A 23,846-nucleotide genomic window follows, 5' to 3' on the forward strand; every position below is an offset into this window, starting at 1 on the left:
TGGCCACAAATCAGATTTAATTTCAAATCACGTTTATTGAGCAGGCTAGGAATTTTCCTTGTATTTTATTCTTATAACAGCCACATGAAATAGGGATTACAATCCACGTTTAACAAATGATTTTTAATTGAGACTGCCACATGTTGTAGCTGAAATCCTCCACCTTCATTCCTTATTAAGCGTCTACGACCTTCCGGGGATGGACTAGTTCGCCAGTTTCTGCTTTCTTAAATTCAGTCTAGGGATGAAGGTAGAAATTTAAAAACCCAACACTCCAGCATTGCAAAAGCACAAAGCATTTTGGGAGTGAAAGGTGGAGTGCTGACTGCAGGCACAGGAAGGTTTATTCAAGGCCTTCAGGCAAGAAGAGATGGGCTCTGGGGAAAATGCCAGTAAAGTTGTCCAATAAAACTAGAATTGTAGAAACGTTGGGTTGTAGAGGTAGACAGAGTCAAATCAGGGATATTCTACTTGAAATTTATCCTAAGGGCAATAGTGAGAAGGGTAATTTAGAGTTGTAAATAGAGAGCGGCATACTTTTTTTTAATGGCTGCTGAGTGGAGAATGGGTTGTAGAAGGGCAGCAGTGGAAGTAGGGAAAACAGGAGGCTAATGCAGTAGTCCTTGCCCCTTAAGTATCATCTAGGCTTGTCAATTCCACTTTCTAAAGGTCTCCCTGAATCAATCCTAAAAACCTCTAATCTCTCCATTCCTACTGCCACGACTCTAGTGAAGGCCACCATCATCTATTACTTAGAGCAGAAGTAGGCAAACTTTCTGTAAGGGCTGGATAACAAATATTTTAAGCTTTGCAGGCCAGATGATCCTATCTCAACTACTCAACTTTAGAGCCTGAAAGTAGACATAGAGAATCAGGAAACAAGTAACCTGTGTTCCCCCGAAACACTTTATTTACATACACTAAAATTGGAATTTCATACAATTTTTACATCGCAAAATATTTTCTATTTTTTTTTCAACTATTTAAACATTTAAAAACCACTCTTACTCTTATGTCACAAGCCACTGAAAAATAGTGAGTGAGCTGGTCTGCCAACTGTAGTTTGCTGACCGCTGGTTTAGAGAGCACTGCTGTGGCCTCCTGGCCAGTCTCTCTACATCTTTCTTACTCTAATATTCTCCACCACAACTTCCAGAGTGTTCTTTAGAAAACATCTATTTTTTTTTTATCCTCAAGGACATTTTTTTTTTTTTTTTTTGCATTTATCTTCAGATAGAGAGGAGAGAGAGGGTGGAAGAGAGAGAAACATCGATGTGAAGAGTGACACATCGACTGGTTGCCACCCACGCGACCCCAACAGGGGCTGGGGACGAATGCAACCGAGGTATGTGCCCTTAGCAGGAACCGAACCTGGGACTCTCTGGTCCACAGGCCGACACTACCTGCCGGGCAAAACCAGCCAGGGCAAAGACCTCTATTTGATTATGACACTGCCTTATTTAAAATCTTTCAGTGATTTTCCAAGTTCTTTAATGTGGTTTATAAGACTGCCTACGACTTCTAAATTTACCTCCCACTTCTTTCACATTCCTTGTCCCACTTTCCAGGTGATCATTTAGCCATTGCTTCTTTTGGGCTATCACTTACTGTCCCCTCTGCTTGTAACAAACACTCTGCCTTTCTCCCTTCTCTTTTGCCTGCTTAACTCTTCATCCTTTAGGACTTGTCTCAGCTGTTACTAGGTTAAGAAACCCTCCTATCCTAACACAATATTGTACTAGTTAAATCTTTCCAGCCAGACTATGAATCCCTTCAGCATCTAGTATAGCATAGTACCTGAGACACAATATCTTAATCTATTAAATGAATGAGATAGTGTGGAAAATGGACTGGAGAAGGAGGTACTGGCAGCAGAGAGGTCGTCTGGGTATCTGCACCAATATTCCAGATATTGTAGCAACAATGTGTATGGAGAGAAGTAGATGGATTCTAGAGCTGCTATTCCTAGATGACTTTGGACTGCTAAAAAAAAGAAAGTTTCCTCAAAAGGCAGTTCTGCTAGTACTGTGGACATTTAAAGGTGTGCCCTACAGACTTGAGAGCTTTTTCCCAAAGGGCAGTTACAGAATGTCAGCAGCACCTCTGAGAGTAATTGAGCAACCTTCCCTATGTAACTGCTTTGAAGAGATGGTTTCTCAAGCAGAAATAAAATTTCTGTAACAATTGCCTTTAAAATGTTATATTGATAACTCCGTGCGCTCGCCCCTCCTGTCCTCTTTCCGCCATCTTTCCGTGCTGCACGAATATGGTGCGCACGAATGTCCCGGCTGATGCTCTGAAGAGTATCAACAATGCCGAAAAGAGGCAAACGCCAGGTTCTTATTAGGCTGTGCTCCAAAGTCATCATCCGGTTTCTAACTGTGATGATGAAGCATGGTTACATTGGCGAATTTGAAATTATTGATGACCACAGAGCTGGGAAAATTGTTGTGAACCTCACAGGCCAATTGAACAAGTGTGGAGTAATCAGCCCCAGATATGATGTGCAACTCAAAGATCTAGAAAAATGGTAGAACAACCTGCTTCCATCCTGTCAGTTTGGTTTCATTGTACTGACCACCTCAGCGGGCATCATGGACCATGAAGAAGCAAGATGAAAACACACAGGAGGGAAAATCCTGGGATTCTTTTTTTAGGGACGTAATACACATGTGCAAATAAAATGCAATGAACAAAAAATAAAACTAAAATGTTATTTAAAAGTATCATTACTTACTCATCCAATCACTTCACTAAGCTCTCTCATGCTCAGTGAACATAAAGATGAGCTATTTTCTATTAGTTTTCAAGCCACCTCTCTACCACTGCAGAGGCAGTTCTGAAGCACTGGAGGAGAAACTGTTCATGCCAAAATGCATTCTGATTCCAAGGTGGGTGCTCTGCACTCTACAGTTCTACTAGTCCCCTTTCCACCTGAGAGCTCGCACTGCCCAGCACGGTGACCACAGTTGAGACAACTCCAGTGCCTACCTTTAAGTGATGTGAAAGGCAAGAAAGAGGGTTCATTCCAAGAATCTCCTTTGCAAAATAACTTTCACTTTGTCCCTATCTCTATCAGATTCTGGCCCAAGAACACAGTTCCCTCTTCCTGGAAAGCCCTCCCTACCCTTATCTCGTGGCTAATTCCAATCTGTCAATATTTACCTCAAATGTTACCTCTTTCTCTCATCCCCAATTTCTCTACTCCCATAGCATCTGGTACATACCATCATCATTCACGCAACAAATGTTTATTGAGTACTTACTAGGTACTAGATGCTTACCTCTTCTAGGTGCCGGGGACACAACAGTAAACAACAAGAACTGACCAAATTTCCTGCCCTCCTCAAGGCTCACATTCTAATACTCACCATTGTACTGAAATTGTGCCCATCTGGTATCACAAGTATGGGCCACGTCTTACTCATCTTTGCAGCTCCAATGCCCAGGGTAGAGAAGCCTAGAATGCAGGTGCCAAGCATAACTGACTTCAATTGAATGGCCCATCACAAGAACATCAGCTCAGGATTCCAGAGGATCCTCCTCCCTCTCTCTCTATAATCCACTCTGTAGTCAGTTGATCACAGTTCTTTCTTCACCTTGTCCCCTGAACCGTTTACTTAGCTACAGAGTTGCAAATATTTATATCCTAGGTCCTTTGCATATTTCACCATCTCCCTTGTCTCACCAATACACTGAAATGGCACTTTTAACCAGGTTCTATTGTCATGGAGTTTGGTGCTCTGCTCTCTGCTGCTGTAGTCATCTGTTGCCCGTAGTTATGAGTCATCCTACCCATTAGCCAGGAGAGAGTAGAAATGGGTGAACACAGACATTGACTCATGAAAAGAACACCAGGGAACTCTCTACCTCCTGAACAGTATACTCGGTGGTAACTTTTTATATTGGGTTATTTCCTTTCAAAACTCACATTTGCAAGGCATGTTACTGTTTACAAGTTACCTTCATATTCATTCTCTTATTTGACCCTTTCAATAATGCTATGAAGTAGATAGGTATTATTATCCCCATTTTATAAGTGAGGAGACTGAAAGAGGCAGTGAATTATTCAAGACCTCAACTGTTTTTAAAAAATGACCCAAGGATCAAACCAAGGTTTTTTACTAAATTATTCCCACTTTGTCATGAACAAGATACATTCTACCCAGTGGTCTCCCATTCAAAAATATCCTGTTAGTGACTCTCCCCACAGGCTTCAGAACTAATCAAAATGAACTTACTACTGGGAACATCCTTGCAATACATTGACCCTGGGGCTTTGCCTTCTTTGCCAGTCAGCTTGAACCTCAGAGGGGACTGCTACAACTACTCGTAAATTTGAGGCATCAACTATACATAGTCAGGGCTTGGCTCTGGTCTACAATGGCCTTGCAGCGAGGAGAGCCAGTCCTCCTAGCTGAAGCTAAGGTGTGAGGAGATAGTGCTATCATTACAACGACACACATACTAAAACAAAGAACCCAAAAAACAAAAAAACTTTATTTACACTTGAAAAACACGGAAAATTTTTGGTTCTGAATCTGTGATACTTCCAAGGTCTCTTGATCAAACAGGACAACAGCAGGCTGGGAAGCAAACACGGGGCCAATCCTGATTATCTTACTCAAGAGCATCACCCAGAGCAGGGGCAGAGCCGTAGAGGTCTGTAAGGGATGGAAGAAACAAGCAGCTCAGAGGACTGGAAGGGGACTTCCCATGAGACAACACTGTCACCTACCCTCTACACTCCTGATCCTCTTTTCCCCAAAGAGTAAAACCGGTCTGATTCTTGCCAGAGGCCAGACCTTTGGTTCTCCAGAGCAAAGTTGAAAAGTATATTACATAAGAACCAAGACGGAAGAAACTAACATATAAAGCATATTATCTCATTATTTACCCTTCACAACTCTGTGCAGTATACATCATACAATTAAGCAAAGGAGGATACTAGGGTCCCAAGGGGTTTCATGGCTTGACAGTGATGGGGCTTCCTGAGGTACTGGCACCGCAGCATGCATCTTTTGCCAGCCTCTGGCACTCTGTGGAGCTGTACAACAAAGAGTAGGTTCTATGGTCGAACAAAGGTTTTGGTCCCACGGTTATACAGAAATGAAATTCCACACCCTCTGTTTATAGCCTTGGCATTAGCTGTACTAAAATAATAAGGTGAGTACACTCAGATACGACTGTTCCCCTCCTCCCAAATGTGTCCACACCACTCCTCCCCCTGAGGACAAGGGTCCTGGTGTCATACTGCAGGCTCAAAGAGAAGTTTAACTCTGGGCCCTAATGTAGAATGTACAAAAATGTATAAGCGCACTTCATAGGTTGCATGGTGCTCCAGGACCTAAGCTCTGTCATAGACCAAGCACTGTGTTAGTCAGCATGGTCCCTGCCTCAAGGAGTTCTGTCTACAGAAACCAGACAAACACATCTGTGTTGTATACTGATTTTAGAGAGAGGAGAGAGACAGAAACATCGATCAGCTGTCTCCTGTACACCCCCTTCTGGAGATTGAGCCTGCAACCTTGGCACGTGCCCTGACTGGGAATTGAACTGGAACCTCTCAGTCCATGGGATGATGCTCAATCCACTGAGCCACACCAGCTGGGCTAATTGTGTAAATGTTGTAATAGAGATGAACCATGTACTAGGAGCTCACAGGAGGGACCACTGACTGCCTAGGCCAGGGAGATGGAGGGACCAGAGAATGATTCAAACTGATGTTAGCCCCTCTAGGATTAGTTAAAACTACATATATACAGTATGTATTTGTTGTAAGATACATGCTCAATATAGAAAATTCAAGCATATACAGGACAATATAAATTGAAAAGAAAGTCTCTTTGCTATCTCTGCAGAGGTAACCATTATGAATAGTTGGCTATATATCGCTACAGAAATTTCTGAAAGTTATTCAAAATAAATAGTATTGTGGCTTATATGTACTACATCTTGATGTTATCACTTAATTTACCTTAGAAATCTTGCCAGATCTGCTTCTTTCTAAGGCTGTATGGTATTCCACTGACAGATGTACCTCGATGCATGTTAAGGCCTGGTTACAACATATTAAGCTTTGCCTTTGTAGAGTCATACACCATATATTTTGGTCAACAATGGATGATGGTGGGCCCATAAATTATAATGGAACTGAAAATTTCCTATCACCTAGTGATGTCACATCTGTTGTAATATGGTCGTGCAAAGCATTACTCGTGTGTTTACGATGATGCTGGTGTAAATAAAACTATTGCACTGCCAGTCGTACAAAAATATAGCACATACGATGATAATAATGACTATGGATTATTTATTTACTATACTATACTTTTTATTATTTTAGAGCATACTCCCTTCTACTCGCTTCACCAGCAGCATCTTATGCTTACCATGTCTCCTGATTGCATCATTTTCTCTTGTATTTGATTTAATCTTGTGTTGTTTTAGAGATTTAGTGTAGCCATAGCATTCAATGTTTATAAAGTCTACAGTACTGTACAGTAATATTGTAGGCTGTCATGTGCCTCACCACTCAGTGACTCACCCAGAGCAACTTCTAGCCCTACAAACTCCATTCATGGTAAGTGCCCTAGACAGGTGTACCATTTTTAATCTTTTATATCATATTTTACTGTACGTTTTCTATGCTTAGATATGCTTGGAACACAAATACTTATTCTATTACAACTGCTTACAGCATTCAGTGCAGTAACATGCTGTACAGTTTGTAGCAATAGGCTATACCATATAGCCTAGGTGTGCAGTAGGCTATGCAATCTAGGTTTGTGTGAGTGCATTCTGTGATGTTCGCACAACAAAATCGCCCAATGACACATTTCTTAGAATGTATCCTTGTTGTTAAGCGGTGTGTGACTGTACTAGATTGTACTGGAATGGAGCCAGACATTCTCCTCTTCTCTCCCTTTTTATCTGGTAGGGCTTCTGACTTTCAGGGCAGGGAACAAACAGTGTCACACACCCAACAGGAATGCAAATATTTGCTGCCAAATCTCTAGTGCTCCCAAGACCCGTATTTTCACGTGGAACCTCCTTGCTCTTGCCTGGACTGCTGCAGTGGATACCTCACTGGCCTCCACCCCATCCTCCACAATGCTGCCAGAATCAACTTCTAAGAAAATTCAATCACTATGTTCTCCTGCTCAAAATCCTTCAGTGACTCCCACTTGCTTGGTTCTTTTTAAAGGGTTAGCCCCTACACACCTGTTGAGAATTTCAGGAGCACGATGGACTCTCACCTGAGGGAGGAAAAACAAATGTACATACTGCCTGAAGCCCATCCCCATCCTCAGGATAACACATGAACAACTCAGCCTATACTGGTTCTCACAACTGGCCCTGGCCTCGGTCAACCTCACCTCTGTTTGCTTTTCCTACCCTCCTGCTTTGGCCATATTGAATTATATGCAGTCTCCCATATGCTTCCTGCTGTTTCCTGCTTCTATGCTTTGCTCGTGCTGTTCCCTCAGCCTGGAATGCTCTCCCCAGTTTCAGCCATCTGACAAGTTCTTATTCTTTTGTGTACTCAGCTGAAGCGTCATCTCTTCCGCAGTCTTCCCAAACCATTCCAGGCAGACACAGGCTGAATGTTTCCCTCACTTTGTCCTGAACCCTCCAGTCCAGTGCTTTATTGTACTGTAACTGTCAGTTTCCCAAGACACTGAGTACCTCAAAGGCAGGAACTGGGCTTTTCAAATCTGTAGTCTCATATGCAACATGGGACCTATCTTTTTTAAAATTTATTTTTCAATTACAGTTGACAGTATTATATTAGTTTCACATGTACAACATAGTGATTAGATATTTATATACCTTAGGAAGTGACCACCCAGCAAGGGACCCATTTTAATTAATTAGTGCTAGTTGTGAAGGGCTACCCATGTGCCACCAGCATGTCTTTCATAACCTTTCTCTGCAGGCATGTGTCACATCTGCAGGTAATCCCGGAGTGGGGGATAGTTTCCTAAATCTCAGTCATTTCAAATTGCGTCTTCACAACTATTACCATAGCCACAATCCACAAGTATAATTAATTTTTAACCTAATCACTATTTGAACTTCAATAATGCCTCATTATAAGCTATAATAATTGTAAAATTATATGTTGTGCTAATTATACATATTTTCCTCAGATGCAAATGTTAAAAAAAATCATTCCACCACCACCAGAAGCAGTGTTACCCACATTCCTCTGGTAAGAAGCATCTGAGCCCTGGCTGGTGTGGCTCAGCAGTAAGAGTGTTGTGTTGACCTTTGGATCGAAGGATGGAGGGTTCAATTCCTGATCAAGGGCACTTAGCTGCATTGCAGATTAGATCCCCGGCCCAGTTGGGGTCATGCGGGAGGCCACCAATCGATGTCTCTCTCACATCAATGTTTCTCTCTCTTTCTCTCCACTCTATCTAAATATCAGTGGAAAATACCCTCCGGTGAGGATTAACAACAACAAAAAAAAGCATCTGAGATGCTTGTTACAAACATAGAATCCTGGGTCCCACCTTAAACTAACTCAATCAAACTCTCCAGGAGAGGGATCTGGGAAATGCCCCCAAGTGATTCTTCTCTTTAGGGGAATTTGGGAAACAGTGAGCTAAAGAAAGTTCTCTACTGTTTGCCACAAATACCAGGTTTTGGGATCACAGGGAGGTGAGCAGCAATTCAGAATAGCAGGGATGCCAGAGCCAAAAGCCACTCCCATTTCCAAGAGACTCTCAGGCTTTTAAAACAGAGGTTCCACCAGCCCCCATGTGATTACAAGCAACAAAGGACACAGTTCAGACTATGGCAAGAGAATCCTGAGGGCCAAGATTAATCTATGTATACATAATTAAACTGCTCATAAAACGTTTCATAGGATCCCAGGATAAAACATCTAGAGCTATACAGAAAACTTCATTTTCACTAAAACCAAAGTCAGGATCTAAGCAAAACACAAAAGATTTCTAAAAGAAAGTGCTTCAGCTCAGAGCGTCATCCTGATATGCCAAGGTTGTGGGTTCAATCCCCAGTCAGGGCACATATAAGAGTCAACCAATGAGTGCACAGGTGAGTGGAGCAACAAATTGATGTTTCTTTCTCTCCCTCCTACCTCCTCTCTCTCTAAAAATCAATTAGGGAAAAAAAAAAAAAAAAAAGCTTCATAGGGAGGTACAGATCAAGTGACCTCACCTGTCTTCTCCTTCCTATCTTGTATTTTCAGCACCTGGGCTCAAGGCCTCAAGTGCATGATTAGGTGATACCTTGATCTGAAGGCAGTAGATTCCTGTTGGACCAGTGCCACCAAGAGGTTACCTCCTCCTGGGTCTTTTGAATATGGTGGATTCTCAATTAAAAGGCAGACTCTTATTCCCATGTAGCCTTGCCACTCAAAGTCAGTATCAGCATCAGCCGAGAGCTGGTTAGAAACGCAAATCTCAGGCCCCATCCAGATCTACTGAAGCAGAACATTTTGCTCTGGCCAGTTTGGCTCAGCAGTTAGAGCATCAGCCTGCAGACCAGGGAGTCCTGGGTTCGATTCCGACCAAGGGCACATACATCAGTTGTGGTTCGTCCCTGGTCCCAGTTGGGGTCGTGCAGGTAGCAACCAGTCGATGTGTCTCTCTCGAATCAATGTTTCTCTCTCTCTCTCCCCCTCCCACTCTGTCTGAAGATAAAAATGTAAAATATCCTCAGGTGAAGATTAAAAAAACAAAACAAAAACATTTTTATAAGATCTTTTTGTAATTCACCTGTGTGTTTAAGTTTGAGAGATACTGCCCAACAGGGCTTAAAAACAACATCTGTACTGGCTGTCAACCATTATTCTGCCCCAAACAACCTGAGGGATCTGAAACACTAAATTCCTATAGGAATTAGAGATGCTTGTAACTTTACAACTGGGAAGAATGATGGGATGGTACCCTGCTTCCTGGGGAATTAATCTCCTCTTTTTCTTTCTTTTTTTTTTTTTTTTTGTGGTACGTGCCCCTAGCAGGAACCAAACCCAGGACTCTGGTCCACAGGCCAACGCTCAACCACTGAGCCAAACTGGCCAGGGCTCCTCTTTTTCTAACTTTCTCCCAAATCACATTCCTCAGAAACCCAAGGTGGGGATCCTATCTCTGGAACTTCTTTAGGTCAGACTGCCACTTAGATTCCCTAACACCTTAAAACCAATGACAGGGATTTTTTTGTAAAGTTAAATGAGATAATTCAAGTGAAAGTCTTAGCTCAACATCTGAGCACAAAAAGTATTCAGTAAGTGGTAACTGCTTTTATTATATTGTCCCTAAGTATTAGCTGTGAAAGATTCAAATCTGAGCAAGTCAGGGTTAGGAGTCTGGGATGGCAATACCACATGTGGCTTTTTAAATTTAATTAAAATTTTAAAAAATAAAAAATTCAGTCTTTCAGTCACATCAACCACATTTCAAGTGCTCAACTGTCACATGCAGCTAGAAGGGACCATAACAGCACAGATAAAAAACATTTCCCCATTACAGAAAGGAGCGTCAACTGGCCAATTCTGGTCTAGAGGGTCTCTGGAACAGCGAATGGCCCCCATGGAATCTGTTCTGCTTGGGTTGCAGGCTGTGAAGAGGGGCTTTCATGGGGGCAAAGGTTACCGTGATCTTTGCTAATAATGGGTGAGAATGGGAGGGTTGATGATTATCACCCTCAGAAATCAAACCTCTAACAAGGATTTCTTGTAACTCTAAGGGACTCAGAAAAATATAGAAAAGAGGCCCCAAATATAAAGAATTTCTAAACTTTATTCTTTTTATCTTCTGTCCTCTGGTAGTGATCAGTGGTCAATACTTTTTTTTTTTTTTTTTTAATTAATTTTTGTTACAGATGTTTCTCCCCCCCACCCATTGATTCCCCCCTCCCCCTCCCTCCCTGACAGTGGTCAATCTTTAGAAGCAAAAGGACCTATGAATTTAACTTTAGTTACAGCAAAGAAATGAAGGGGAAAGGGAGGGAATGGCCGGCAGCTATTTAAGGGGGAATACAGGTTGAGCCCTAGGGGCCCCCAGACCTGGCAGAAAAAAAAGCTCAGGTGTCAGCTGGGCATGAGAGGGGACCATCTGGCTGGACGAGAGAGAGGTCCATGTGCAGCTTCCAGCACACACTTGTGCATTCCTGCCTCAGCATTTGCTCACACCAGTTCCCTGCCTAAAATGCCTAACATTCTCTCTCTCTATTAAATCATGTAACAAAATTTTACTGAACGCCTATAAGTGCCAGAAGCGGTGAACACAAAGTGAGTCACAGACAGAAATGTAAATAGTCATTTAAGTGGTCTGGAATTTGACAATCTCCATTTGGGAAAAAAGGCAGAATTCATAAAAATAAATTCTAGATAATTTTTTAAGTATACAAATAAAACTAAAGAAATATTAGAAAAAATACAGAAGACATCAGGATCTGAGGTAGTAAGGACCTTCTTAAACAAGATAAAACACAAAAACCAGCCCTGGCCAGTTTGGCTCAACAGTTAGACCATCGACCCAAGGACTAAAGTGTAGCAGGTTCAATTCCCAGTCAAGGGCGTGTACCTGGGTTGCAGGTTCAATCCCTAGCCCCAGTTGGGATTGTACAGGAGGCAACTAAAAGATGTCTCTTTCTCACAATAATATTTCTCTTTCTTGCTCTCTTTCCCTCCCTTCCACTCTGAAAATCAATGGAAAAATATCCTCAGGTGAGGATTAAGCAAAAGAAAGAAAGAAAGGAAAGAAAGGAAGGAAGGGAAGGAAGGAAGGGAAGGAAGGAAGGGAAGGAAGGAAGGGAAGGAAGGGAAGGAAGGGAAGGAAGGGAGGAAGGAAGGAAGGAAGGAAGGAAGGAAGGAACCATAAGGGAAACACTGCTAATTTGCTAATTTGACCTCATCAAAATTTAGAATTTCTATCTAACAAAGGATATATCAAAGTTAAGATAAGCAACACAATGGCAATTTTTTCTCAAAATATATTCTGGGGACCTACTGGTGTGGCTCAGTGGTTGAGCGTCGACCATTGCACCTGGAAGTCACCAGTTTGATTCCCAGTCAGGGCACATGCCCAGGTTGTGGGCCAGATCCCCAGTGGGGGGCATACAGGAGGCAGCCAATTGATGTTCTCTCTCATCAATGTTTCTCTCTCTCTCTTCCTCTCCCTTCCTCTCTCTCTAAAAATCAATAAAGAAAAAAAGATATATATATATATATATATAGTTGTTTTTTTTTTCCTGGAGAAAATAGCCACAACATATAAAGAACTAAGATTCAGAATGTGTAACTTCAAATCATTCAGAAAAAGGATAAACTATATGCTACAAACATCTTACCTAATATTATGTTGCTGTTGTATTTTAATGAGGTCATTTTACTTGAACAGATGAGGAAGTCTTCAGGACATAATGCCAAATGGAAAAACAATGATGAACAATACAGTATGATGCCACTTAGGAAAAATAAAACCTCCCAAAATTAGACAGGCAAAGAAAAGGCCCCAATGGGTACACATGAAACTGATCAAGAAGTTACCTCTAGGGTGAGGTGAGGAGTGAGACTGGGACTGGGGGTGCCAAGGGGAGGAACTCATTGAACTATTTTGTGTGAAAATTTTTACAAGATTATTATATAATGTTATTTAATAACCAACCAAATGAAACATGTGAACCTTGACTGGACTTTTCCTAGAGCTATAAAAGTTACTTTGTGAATAACTGGGGGAGTTTGAACATGTATATTAGATATTATTGTGGTTATGTAGGATGTTCTTGTTTTTAGCAGTTCCTTGCTGAAGTATTTATGGGTAGTGCCAAGTCTTCAACTTTCAAATGAGAAAGAAATGAAGGTAGGTAGGAAGGAGAGCAGGAGAGGAGGAGAGGGAATGGGAATGTGAGAGGAGGGAAGAGGGAAAGAAAAACATGTCAAAGCAAAATGATAAAATAAGAAAGTTAATCACTGGTGAAAGGTATGAGTGTTGAATGCAGTACTCATTTTCCAACTTGGCTGCAGGTTTGAAAATGAGACAGGCAGAGAGAAAGAGAGGGAGAGATCACCACTATTCTAGCTGGAAGGGATCAATTTCTCTCTTAAATTCTATGACACTTAGCAATGTCACTCATATTACTAGTGATTGCCTCTCAGAATGTGTCTTATTTCCTACAAGCTCCTGAAAGGTGGAGGCATCTTTTAATTCTTTGTTCCCCTCTGCATGCCTAACACAGAGCAGGCAGTGGAAGAATGGGTAGGAGGTGAGGTTGAGAAATGTGTCACAATCACCTGTGAAGCTGGCAAATACAAAGTCAGGACCTGGAACTGCTCTATCAGTTCTGGTGAGAAGCATGACAGGCTGCTCAGGCTGACCCAGCAGGGAGTCACCCAGAGCTCGTGGCAGTTCTTTCTTTGTTAAGTACAAAGTGGTAGAAAAGTAAAGTGCCCTAATAACCCTTTCTCTTTTGACCCTTACAGTGACCCTAGGAAAGAGGTATTATCTCCATTTGACAGATGAGGAAACCAGTTCAGAGAAGGGAAATGACTTTTGCTAGGTCACCCAGAGAGGAAATGGGCTCAATCCCATGTCTTCAAGTCTAAAGTTCTCTCGGCTAGACCATGCTGCTTTCTTTGGGGTGACTGCTAACCAGGAAGAGAAAGACACTTACCCAATTCTGTCTTGCTCTGGGCTACATCTCCCCACACTGTGAGATCACCACAGGCAGCTTGGGCTTATTGTTGGGGCCTGTGGGAACATTCTAAGACAGAAAGCACAGTGGAGATTCATCCACTCAGACAGACACTCACCAAATATTTACTGATGTCTGCCAGCCCCTGTGCTAAGGACAGAGGGCTCATAGACTGATATGACAACAGTCCATGTCCTAGCAGATATGTAAAGCATATAATACAGATCAAAAATAAAATGTACATTTAAAAAATATCAAATTTATGATATATAACAATGTACTAAGTTATAAGAAAGTGTATACAGGGCAGAGGAAGCAACTAAACATTGCTTAAAGAGGTCAGGGAAGGATTCACAGAACAGGGGATCATTTGAGATGGACCAAGGACGATAAATGGGGAGGGAGAAAAGGAGGAAAGCGTTTCAGGTTGAGGAAACAGCATGAGCAAAGGCTCAGGGGCAGGAAGGAACAAGAGGCAGGGATATGTACAGCACATTTAGAGAAAAGCTAGTGGCCTGATGTGACTGGAAAGTGGAGGCAGCAGTGGTAGAAGGGGTCATGGAGAGGAAGGCAGGGACCAGGTTAGGGAGGATCTGGGATACAGTGCTGAGTAGGATTTTATCAAGTAGGTAAAGGGGCCACCACTGGCCAAAGCTCAATGTGCACTAAAGTAGCTAACTGTAGGCCCAAAACACTTGGGAGGCATGTGGTCTCTACTCAAGGAAGTCCATGTAATAGAGGCAATGAATGAAGACTGGGCCTAACAAACTGAAGCCCTCTCAGGATTCTCTAGCTTTCAACACTAGTCAGGTAGTACCAGACCAGAATGGTTGAGAAAGAGGAAATCAAAACAAACTCACCTCAATCTTTCTCATCACTAGAAGTCCATCAATGATTTTTCCTGTAGGAAGAGTATGAACTGGGAGTTACTATCTCATTTGTATAGCATTTTCCAGCTTCCAAAGCCCATTCTCACACCATTACCTCATTTGATCCTTATACCAATTTCAGGAAATTGAGATTCAATGGAGGTGAAATGACCTACCCAAAGTCACAGATAGCAAGTAGCAGAATTAGGGCTTAAACCTAGATCTGAGTGATTGCAAACCCCCACTGTACTAAGCTGCCTATGTCGTATTTCTTTTCTTTTTTTTTTATCCTCACCCGAGGACATTTTTCCATTTTTTTTTTCAGGTAGAGTGGGAGGGAGAGAAAGGAACAGAGAGAGAGAGAAACATCGACGTGAAAGGGACACAGCAAGTGGCTGCCACCCGCACGACCAACAAGGGCCGGGGACAAACTGCAACCGAGGAACATGCCCTTAGTGGGAACTGAACCCGGGTCTCTCTGGACTGCAGGCTGACACTCTAACCGCTGAGCCAAACCGGCCAGGGCTGTCATATTTCTTAAATGCTACCATCCTGGGTTGTTTCCCCCAGACATACATATCACCCAAGTGGTTATACACTTTATCAGATGGCCCCTTTGTCCTTCCACTCATCCTGCCCACCTCCCACTTTCACCTTCCCTACTACACAGAGCAGTTCAATTAGTTGAGCTCTCTTGGTATGACTGTGGATACTGGCTCCTTTGGAAGTCCCACTTCCGGTTAATGGGCCCAGGACCATGGAACAGGACTCACCAAACACTACGTGCTTCCCATCCAGCCAATCACATTTAGAGCAGGTGATGAAGAACTGGCAGCCGTTTGTACTGGGACCACTGTTTGCCTGATGGAAACCAAATATACTTGCAGTGAGTTTTCTTGGCCATGCTAGCTGAAGGGCAAGATTCCCCGAAGAGCCTGTGGCCCTGATTCCTCCATGCTTTTTTCAGCAAAACTTATTGAGCATTTATGAACCAGAGCCAGAGCCTGAGGTAGGATACAGAGGGGAACAGGACACACAATCTCTGTCCTCACGGAACTAGATCCTTGAATAATGTACATTTCTCCTATAGAGTGAATTTCTATAATGGCAACAACTGTTTATGGGATCTGATTTGGTGCATTTAGTCCAATACTAGTTATAACTGAATTATAGTTACAAATTAGCTACTGGGGAGAAAAGGTCTATTGCCTATGCCATTACCTGTTTTGTCTGAATGGTTTTGTACTACAACAATGGTAATTTAAAAAATGTAGGAAGGTGCAATAAGCTGCTAGTGCTATGCTAGAAAAAAGACTACAGTTAATCAAAGATGTTTGCTTTTTACCAGTACACCCCAAATTGTTTATTATTGAATTTTATGGAAAAGCTATTTTTTAAAATAGAGAACCTGAAACTCTCTGGCCATATCCCTTCTGTTTCCCCTCCTTAAAATTGTTTTTACATCATTATGTTTAATAACACATTATAAAACAGATTATAATTACAATGCAGAGTAATACTTTGTAAAGAGACATTTGACTTTCACATGAAGTGTACTTTTGTCCATTATATATGGATGCCCTCAAACCATCTTTAATATGTTAAATTCAGACTTGTGTATAAGAGCAAACTCCAGTTAAGTTTCTGCAGCACTGTCTTACAACAATGTCTGCATAACTATGAATATATTATGGCATACTTCCCTTATTTTGGAAAAAAAGGAGTAGAAATAGAAAATTGAAAGTACTAGTACTATTAAAAGCACAAGTCTCATAAAACCACTACTCTGCAAAACTGGAAATTATTAGATAACTAGCCTAAATCAGATATTAGATTTAAATTGGTTGACTCTGTTCAACTGTGAAGGAATAAAAATGTTTCTGAAATACTAAAAATATATTAAAGACACTGTCTAAGGGTAAGCTCTAATTAGGGATTTCATATTATACTTTAGAAATTCCCCATGTGAGATGAGGCTACTTTTGTTTTTCATACATGTATTGAGGAACATCTCATATATGAAAGTAAGGCACTGTCTGGGCCAGAGTAGGCCTACACTTTGGAATGAGGATAGGCTTCCCAGGGGTCCCAATTCACTCATATTCTTTCTCTCTGTTTCTCTGTCTCTCTCTCTTCAACCAACCATCCATCCATCCATCCATCCATCCATCCAATCTATTTTGCTGCTCTATGAGTAAATATTTATTAGCAAGCAGGCAGGAAAACAGTCATACGACATGTTCTGATGGCTCAGGGGACACTCTGCTGTTAGCCACTTCTTTTTTTCATTCTGCAAGGCAGTATAACTTGCTGGTTTAGAGAATCAGCTCTGGAGCTCTGCAGCCAGATGGCCTAGCTTGAATTCCAGCTCTACCACTGACTGTGACCTTAGTTTAGTCACATAACCTCTGTGTCTGTTTCCTCTTCTGTACCTATCTTAGAGATGTTGAGAAAATTAAAACAAATTAATGCAAATAAGATGCTTGTTGAATAAGTATTCAATAATGTTAGCCATTATTTTGACTATCTTCCACTCTTTCATCAATATCTGCTCAACACCTTTCTGTATCAGGTAGAAGGCTCAGAGATCAATGAGACCCAATCCCTGTCCTTGAGGAACTCATGATTTAGTGGAAGACAGAAGCAAAAACAATTATGCTACAAAATATATGGCAGCACAGCTCAACCAGTGTAAGCCTGAAGTGTGCGGAGACCAAGCTTTCCTTCCACTTTTCTGGCTCCTCCATAGATGCTAACACAGCGGCATACATTTAGAGGGGTTCTAATCCTGGCGAAGATCCAAGCCAGCTCAAGCCACTTCTCCACCCTTTACCTGCACATTCCCAGCCTGGCTTTCCTAAAAGGGCGCTTATACATACACTGCTTGCTGTGCTAGGCTTGCTCAATTATAATGGCAGCCTCCTGACTTCTCTGCTCCGGCCTCTCCATTCTCACCCACCACTCACATTGCAGCTAGGGTTTTTGTTCTAAAACACAAAGTTGATCAACTCTCCTCAAAAGAGTGTATGGCTCACTATAACCTATGAAAGAAAGTCCACACACCTCATCCTTATTCTGCCATTTGAGGCCCGTCAGGAGCCAGACAGCCTGTCTCTGCAGTGGTCTCTACTGGCCACTCTGTCTACCATTCGCATCCCATGTACTTAGCACCTTCCTTCCTTTCTGGCCCGCGACTGACTGTGTCTCACACTATCTGGCAAGAACTCTTTTAAGAACTCAAATGTCCCCTCCTCTGGGAAGCAACCTTGTCCAACCCCCAGCAGCAATTTATTCTTTTTCCTTGGCACCCTCATGGATTTTTACACAGTAAGGTGCCCTTACCTTAATACACTGGTAGCAGGAATTACACTATACTAGACTAGTCATTTTGCATGTGCGATCCCCCATTAGACGTTAAGTGACACAAGAGCAGGGACCATGAAGCCTGGAATAGAGTGGATATCAACACATCTTTCCTTGATGACTGCCTGAGTAGCAGTGGTCAAGTGGGCAAGCAGGTCAGAGAATGTGCAAGTAAATATTGAGTCTGGGGGACAGAGAGTTGGGGCACTGACAGAGGGAAAAGGGTGATGAGCAGGAGGGAGGGAGAAGGCTGGAGAGTGAGAGAGAAGTAAGGTGGGAAGGGTAGGGGAAAAGGTGCCGTGAGGAATGAATAAGGGGAAGTGACGGGGGAATGAGCATGGAGTGAGCAGGGGCAGGGTAGATGAGGGGTTTTCAGTGAGGTGGGCAGAGGGACTGTGAAAGAGGAGTGACATGTGTGAGTGTGAGTTGTAAGTGGGGTGGGGGGTGCCAGGACAAGGGAGTAGGAGTGGTGATCAAGGAGTGGTACGCGAACAAAAGGGGGTAACTAGCCAGTAGGCAGTGTGGGTGAATGGCGCTGAGAGTCTTGGCGAGCTAAGCAATGAGCAAGTGAACAATGGATCTTGAAAGCAGGACTGGATGTATTCTGAGCAATAAGGCTAAATGCCTGCCACATGTCTCGGCTCAAACAAAAGAAAGAAAACAACATAGCAGAGTTCAGTTTTAGTTCCCCAGCCCAACAAAATAAAACCAGGCTGAAGAAAAAGGAAGGCATGACAGAGGGGAGTCCTGGGCTGAGTAAGAGAAGAAAAGCATTTGCTTCCATCCGAAGAGACAGCAGTGAACCTCAAGAGGGGCCCAGAAACCAACTGGCTGTAAATCTTACCCAAAATCTTGATTGGACCTCACTTACCATGGAAAGCAGGCCTGGAGCTGAGTGTCTAAGTTTAAAATTTTCATCTGCAAATGGCCCCCGGTAAATACTGGCAACTCCAGTACCATCTCCCTGAGCAGAAAGAAGTGTTAGCAACGTGCAGGTGTGGGCCCCTAGAGGCTGGAGAAGACAGCTGCTGCACTGAGAGCCCAGCTTCCTTAAAGTCCACTCTGATTGGTGGCTTTGGGAGCCACACCTCTTTGACCCTATCTTGCAATTAAAGCAAGCCCCATGCAAGGCACCTGGAGCCCACAAACTGGCCAGGTCTTCTCAAAGATTGGGTAAAAGAGGTCACAGCTGGGCCTCTAGAAAGATGGGTTAAGACCCAGGCAAAGTAGAGAACAGTACAGTGACCACATACATAATCCTTGCTATTCCCAGATTCTCATATAAAAGTACCCACCTGACTGACTACTACTACCCCACCCCACCTCCCAAACTATGTAGGTGGGTGGGCTCTTGGAAGTCTAGTGTGTACAACACCATACCACCCTCCTGGCCAAAGTTGATTGGTCTAGGGGAGGACTCTAATTTCCCAATAAACCTAGGCAACAGATCAGTTAGCACATCATTCTCTGTAACTGCACTATGGATTGCTCTCCAGAAGCCAGAGTAGGGAAAATTACAAAATTAATTTTCAGAGCAAACAACAGTAGACTGATCAAATAAATTCACTGTCTATTCATTATGGACTATTAGGTAGCTATTAGAAACATTTTTTTGGAAGAAGACTTAATGACAAGGGAAAATGCAGACAATTATTAAGTACAAAAAAATTAAAACATATCTATGATCTAAGTCTGTTAAAAATTTTATTTGACACACATACATTTGTAAAAATAAGACTGGCAGCTGTAAACTACAATGATAAGAGTTTATTCCTTGAGAGATGACTTATTTTACTTTTTGCACTTTTCTTTTACAACCAAAAAGAAAAACAAATATTAAAACAAACAAATATTCTTGGTCCAACTTTTCAAATCTTGCTTCTTCCTCTTGATCATTCTATTTTTAATTCTCTAAGGGTGGCTCTGAACAATTGCTCCTCTCTGATACTCAGCCTAATGGCTGACCAACTACTGTCTAATCCTGGGGTTATCAGCAAGTAATTGGATGCTCCTAGCAATGACCAGTAAGAAAATGGTCCTGTCCCTGCTGAGTCAGTATGGCAATATAGGAGCCTATGGGAAAAAAGGAAAGAAGGCAGAGACTAGCTTCTCAGCACTTTTTGCCAGCTAACAAAAAAGTATATGCTCACCCCAAGACCTACTACCAGTAGTGGCCAAGGGTTGCAAACTTAATTGCCTGTGAGGCAGGTGACATAAATAAGGGAAGCAGGTGGTGGGGACTAGGGTGAAATAGCAAGGACACACCTTGTCTAAAAGGAGGAGTTATTTGATTCCAACCAATTGTCACTCCATGAGAAACACAGGCCTAGTGCACCCCTATTTCCCATTCTTTTTTTTTTTTTTAATCCTCACCGGAGGACATTTTTCCATTTTTTGTTTAGGTAGAGTGGGAGGGAGAGAGAGGAACAGAGAGAGAGAGAAACATCGACGTGAAAGGGACACATCGAGTGGCTGCCACCCGCACAACCGACCAGGGCCGGGGACAAACTGCAACCGAGGTACATGCCCTTAGCGGGAACCGAACCCGGGTCTCTCAGGACCGCAGGCCGACGCTCTAACCGCTGAGCCAAACCGGCCAGGGCCTATTTCCCATTCTTTAGAAAGAAAATAAAACTACAGAATTTTTTAGTGAACTATACCAGTTTTACAACATCATACAAATGAAACAAAACATATCTGAAAGCCTGATTTGCCCTAAAATCTGCCACTCAGTAATCTTACCTAAATAGTAAAGAGAAAGATCTTTAAAAACTCATAAGCGTCAATAAGTAAGTATATGTGTGAAAGAGAAAGAATGTCTCCCAGATCCAAGAAAATAGCAACATGGCTACCTAAATGATACTAATAAGAAAGACCACGTATAGAGTGGGCGGGTAAGAACAAAAGTAAGTTTAAGGAAAAAAAAAGGCCCTGGCCAGTGTGGCTCAGTTCATTGATCCCATGCACCAGGAAGTTGCTGGTTTGACTCCCGGTCAGGGCACATGCCCAGTTATGGGCTCAGTCCCTAGTGCATGGCGTGCAGGAGGTAGCCGATTGATGTTTTTCTTTCACATCAAGGTTGTTTTTCACATCTCTCTCTCTCTCTCCCCCTTCTTCTCTAAAATCAATAAAACCATATTTAAAAAAGAAAGAAAGAAAAAATGTGGTTTATTCAGCAGCCTCTAAGGTCAGAAGGGTAGAAGACTCAGTATGTAGAAAACATACAGACTTTCACAAGAAAGTCATGCTTAATAGTGAAGGACTATTCCACTGGGCTCTCCCAGTGAATAGAGGAAACATTCCTCCAAAATACCTCTCTTGCTGATTCCTTATCCATTAAACAACTTCTGATTAAAAACTCAGCTTTCTAGCCCTAGCCGGTTTGGCTCAGCGGTTAGAGTGTCGGCCTGCGGTCCAGAGAGACCCGGGTTTGGTTCCCACTAAGGGCACGTACCTCCATTGCAGTTTGTCCCCGGCCCTGGTTGGGTCATGTAGGTGGCAACCACTCGATGTGTCCCTTTCACGTTGATGTATCTCTCTCTCTCTCTCTCTCCCCCTTTCACTCTATCTGAACAAAATATCGAAAAGTGTCCTCGAGTGAAGATAAAAAATAAATAAATAAATAAAAACTCAGCTTTCTAGGCACTGTGATACCAGAAGTGGAAGGGAAAATGGGGCATAAACATTTAGCTCACTGGAAAGGGGCTAAATTTAGTTAAAACAAATTGCATCTGATGTTTAGTTAAGTTTCATGTAACGAATTAATTTGGATCTGTCATGGATCTTCTATAGGTATGCTGGCAAAGTTCAGTTTCTGGCCCTAAAAGGCTGAGATTTGGAAGTTAGTGACTCAAAGTGCTGTTGTCTGTCAACTAGCGGTACAGTGAGTAGTAGCTATTAACATTCAAGGGCATTCCCATCCTCCTCCCTTACCCCCATCAAGCCTGGCTATTGTTCTCAAGCTTTAAGATTAGGTTCCTGTAGTAAAAATAGTAGTTGCAGCAATAACAACAACAAAAAGCTTACAAGTTTTTGACGGAAAAGGAACAGTACTTACGTTGACAAAATCTCCACCCTGAATCATGAAATCCTTTATGACCCTGAAACAGAGAACAAAAGATTCTGAGATAAGACTCCAGTTTAGAAAAACATTGATTTAATCACTGTAGTTTAAATTAATCAATCCTTGAGTTCACAAAAACATTCCTTCTCAAGATCTAAGAATTTGCCCAGCTGGTGTCACTCAGTGGTTGAGCATCGACCCATGCACCAAGAGGTCAATGGTTCGATTCCCGGTCAGGGGGCGTGCAGGAGGTGGCCAATCGATGTTCTCTCTTATCAATGTTTCTATCTCTCTCTCCCTCTTCCTCTCTCTCTAAAACCAATAAAGAAAAAAGAAAAAAAAAATCTAAGAATTATCCTTTGGTTTTCTTTTCCTAGAGACTATAATTCCCCAAGGAAGTAATTCAAAAAGCCCCCAGGACGGTTTGCCATGGCCCTTACCTGTGGAAAGTGCTTCCTTTGTATCCTATAGGAACTCCATCTTTTCTATAACCAAAAAGAAAGAGATTTGGAATGATGACAGGTAACCATAGGCCTTTCCAGTTTACTACACATTCAAGCCAAAGGGACTCTCCTAAAGATATTCAGCACAAGAGAGAGAAAGAAAGCAAATGAACTGAAGATAGACCCTGGGGGTATTACCTTCTATTACTCCAGCAATCATTCAAGGTCTACTGGTTCCCCAATACCCTCACTGCAGCCCCAGGACACACCTCAGGAGCAAGCAGGTAAGTCAACCACGTCTGAGACTGACCTGAATTCTCCAGTGCAGAACTGCCTGAAAGGTAAAAGAGTGAAGAACTCAGCAACCACGACATCACAGTGTCACCAGCAAGCCCACCAACCGGCCAGCCAGACGTCCAGACACCCAGGCATACAGATTAACATCATAAACTGACATGGGACAGTCAAAACGAAGACTGTTCAGAGGACTCAGATCTTAAGGGCAGTGAGGGGACCGACGGAGGTAGGCAGACGATTCCGTAGGCTGGGTTCTGGTTCGGTTTCTCCGGCAGAGCTGGAGTATATTCTTACCTAAAGTTCTCGGCTGTCTTGGGCACAACGTCTGCAAAGAGCTCGATCTTCATACGGCCAACTTCCTGCAACCGGCGGAGACGGTCAGAAGGCTGAGTTCAGGAACGTGAAGGCCTCACCGAGCAAGGACCATGAAGGGCTGTTCCCTCCCTCCCCCATGCGCCTGGCCTCCCCCATCTCCGCCGCCTCAGCCTATCTTTTCGTTCCGCCCACACCTTCCACACGCGGGGTGCTAGGATGGGCGCGAGGAGAGGCAAGACTCCTCATCCCAGTCCCCTCACCACGCCCCGCAGCTCGGTAGGTTCTGCTCCAAATCAACTTTCTGGCTTCCCGAGCCCGCTATCCTTCGGCGGATGAGTTCTGCCTGCCTGGACCGGTGCAGTTTCCTTTCGGCGAAGGGCTGGGTGCCTTCCTGGACCTCACCTGGCCGCCAATGCTGACATCAAAGAACACCACGGGGTTGACAGGACTTGAATTTGCCACCGCCATGGCTCCGACCCGGAAGCAGAAGTCGGGAGCACGGACTTCCGGCGAACCTAACCCCAGCTCCACGAGTCCGGTGTCCCGCGCAAGCGCCGGAAGAGCTAGCCGAGACTGGGCCCACCCCCGGGAGCCCCACCCTGCCCCGCCCCGCCCTGCCCCGCCCCGCCCTCGCCGCGGAGGGCTCCTTGGTTCTCGCGCGGAACTGCGTGATGCTGCAGTGGCCAGCGGTTCATTCGGTCCTGACCGCGAGACATCCGTCAGCTCTTAGTTCGCTTGACTTTGCGCGGAGCCGGGGATGTCCAACCGGGCGAGGAGGGAGGGGAACGCGGGTGCAGGTGGAGGAGGTAGGGAAGAGGAGGAACGCCC

At 43.3% G+C, this 23,846-nt stretch overlaps 1 protein-coding gene and 1 pseudogene across 6 annotated transcripts; one reads left to right on the forward strand and one right to left on the reverse strand.

The window, feature by feature from the left end:
- Positions 1-161: 161 nt before the first annotated feature.
- Positions 162-23,505, reverse strand: PPIH (peptidylprolyl isomerase H). 6 transcript variants are annotated; one of them, XR_004958905.1, is made up of 11 exons: positions 23,421-23,505; positions 22,998-23,062; positions 22,717-22,740; positions 22,404-22,448; positions 21,958-22,000; positions 18,772-18,864; positions 15,311-15,398; positions 14,529-14,569; positions 13,648-13,737; positions 12,325-12,384; positions 4,976-5,068 (listed from the first exon to the last, which is right to left on the reverse strand). XR_004958905.1 is itself a non-coding variant. In XM_036256034.1 (10 exons), exons 1-9 carry the CDS (start codon positions 23,484-23,486, stop codon positions 13,669-13,671), a joined length of 534 nt encoding a protein of 177 aa, XP_036111927.1. In that variant the 5' UTR covers positions 23,487-23,505; the 3' UTR covers positions 162-238; positions 13,648-13,668. The 6 variants fall into 6 exon arrangements, 5 of the variants coding, with proteins under 5 accessions (XP_036111927.1, XP_036111929.1, XP_036111924.1 ...); XM_036256034.1 differs by lacking the exons at positions 4,976-5,068; positions 12,325-12,384 and adding an exon at positions 162-238; XM_036256036.1 differs by lacking the exons at positions 4,976-5,068; positions 13,648-13,737 and adding an exon at positions 4,514-4,664.
- On the forward strand, positions 2,267-2,657 carry LOC118626386 (annotated as a pseudogene).
- Positions 23,506-23,846: the final 341 nt, after the last annotated feature.

The sequence above is a fragment of the Molossus molossus genome, unplaced genomic scaffold (assembly GCF_014108415.1).
Source record: "Molossus molossus isolate mMolMol1 unplaced genomic scaffold, mMolMol1.p scaffold_m16_p_12, whole genome shotgun sequence".
In the NCBI taxonomy this organism is placed as follows: Eukaryota; Metazoa; Chordata; class Mammalia; order Chiroptera; family Molossidae; genus Molossus; species Molossus molossus.

Bases quoted from the DNA above. Each gene is read 5' to 3' on its own strand.
- PPIH (XM_036256034.1), bottom strand. From the start codon at position 23,486: ATGGCGGTGGCAAATTCAAGTCCTGTCAACCCCGTGGTGTTCTTTGAT. The intron at 22,449-22,716 runs GTCAGTCTCAGA...TTTTGGTTATAG, and splicing joins TTCTGCACTGGAGAATTCAG to AAAAGATGGAGTTCCTATAG. The intron at 13,738-14,528 runs GTGAGTTTGTTT...TTTCTGTCTTAG, and splicing joins TAGTGATGAGAAAGATTGAG to AATGTTCCCACAGGCCCCAA.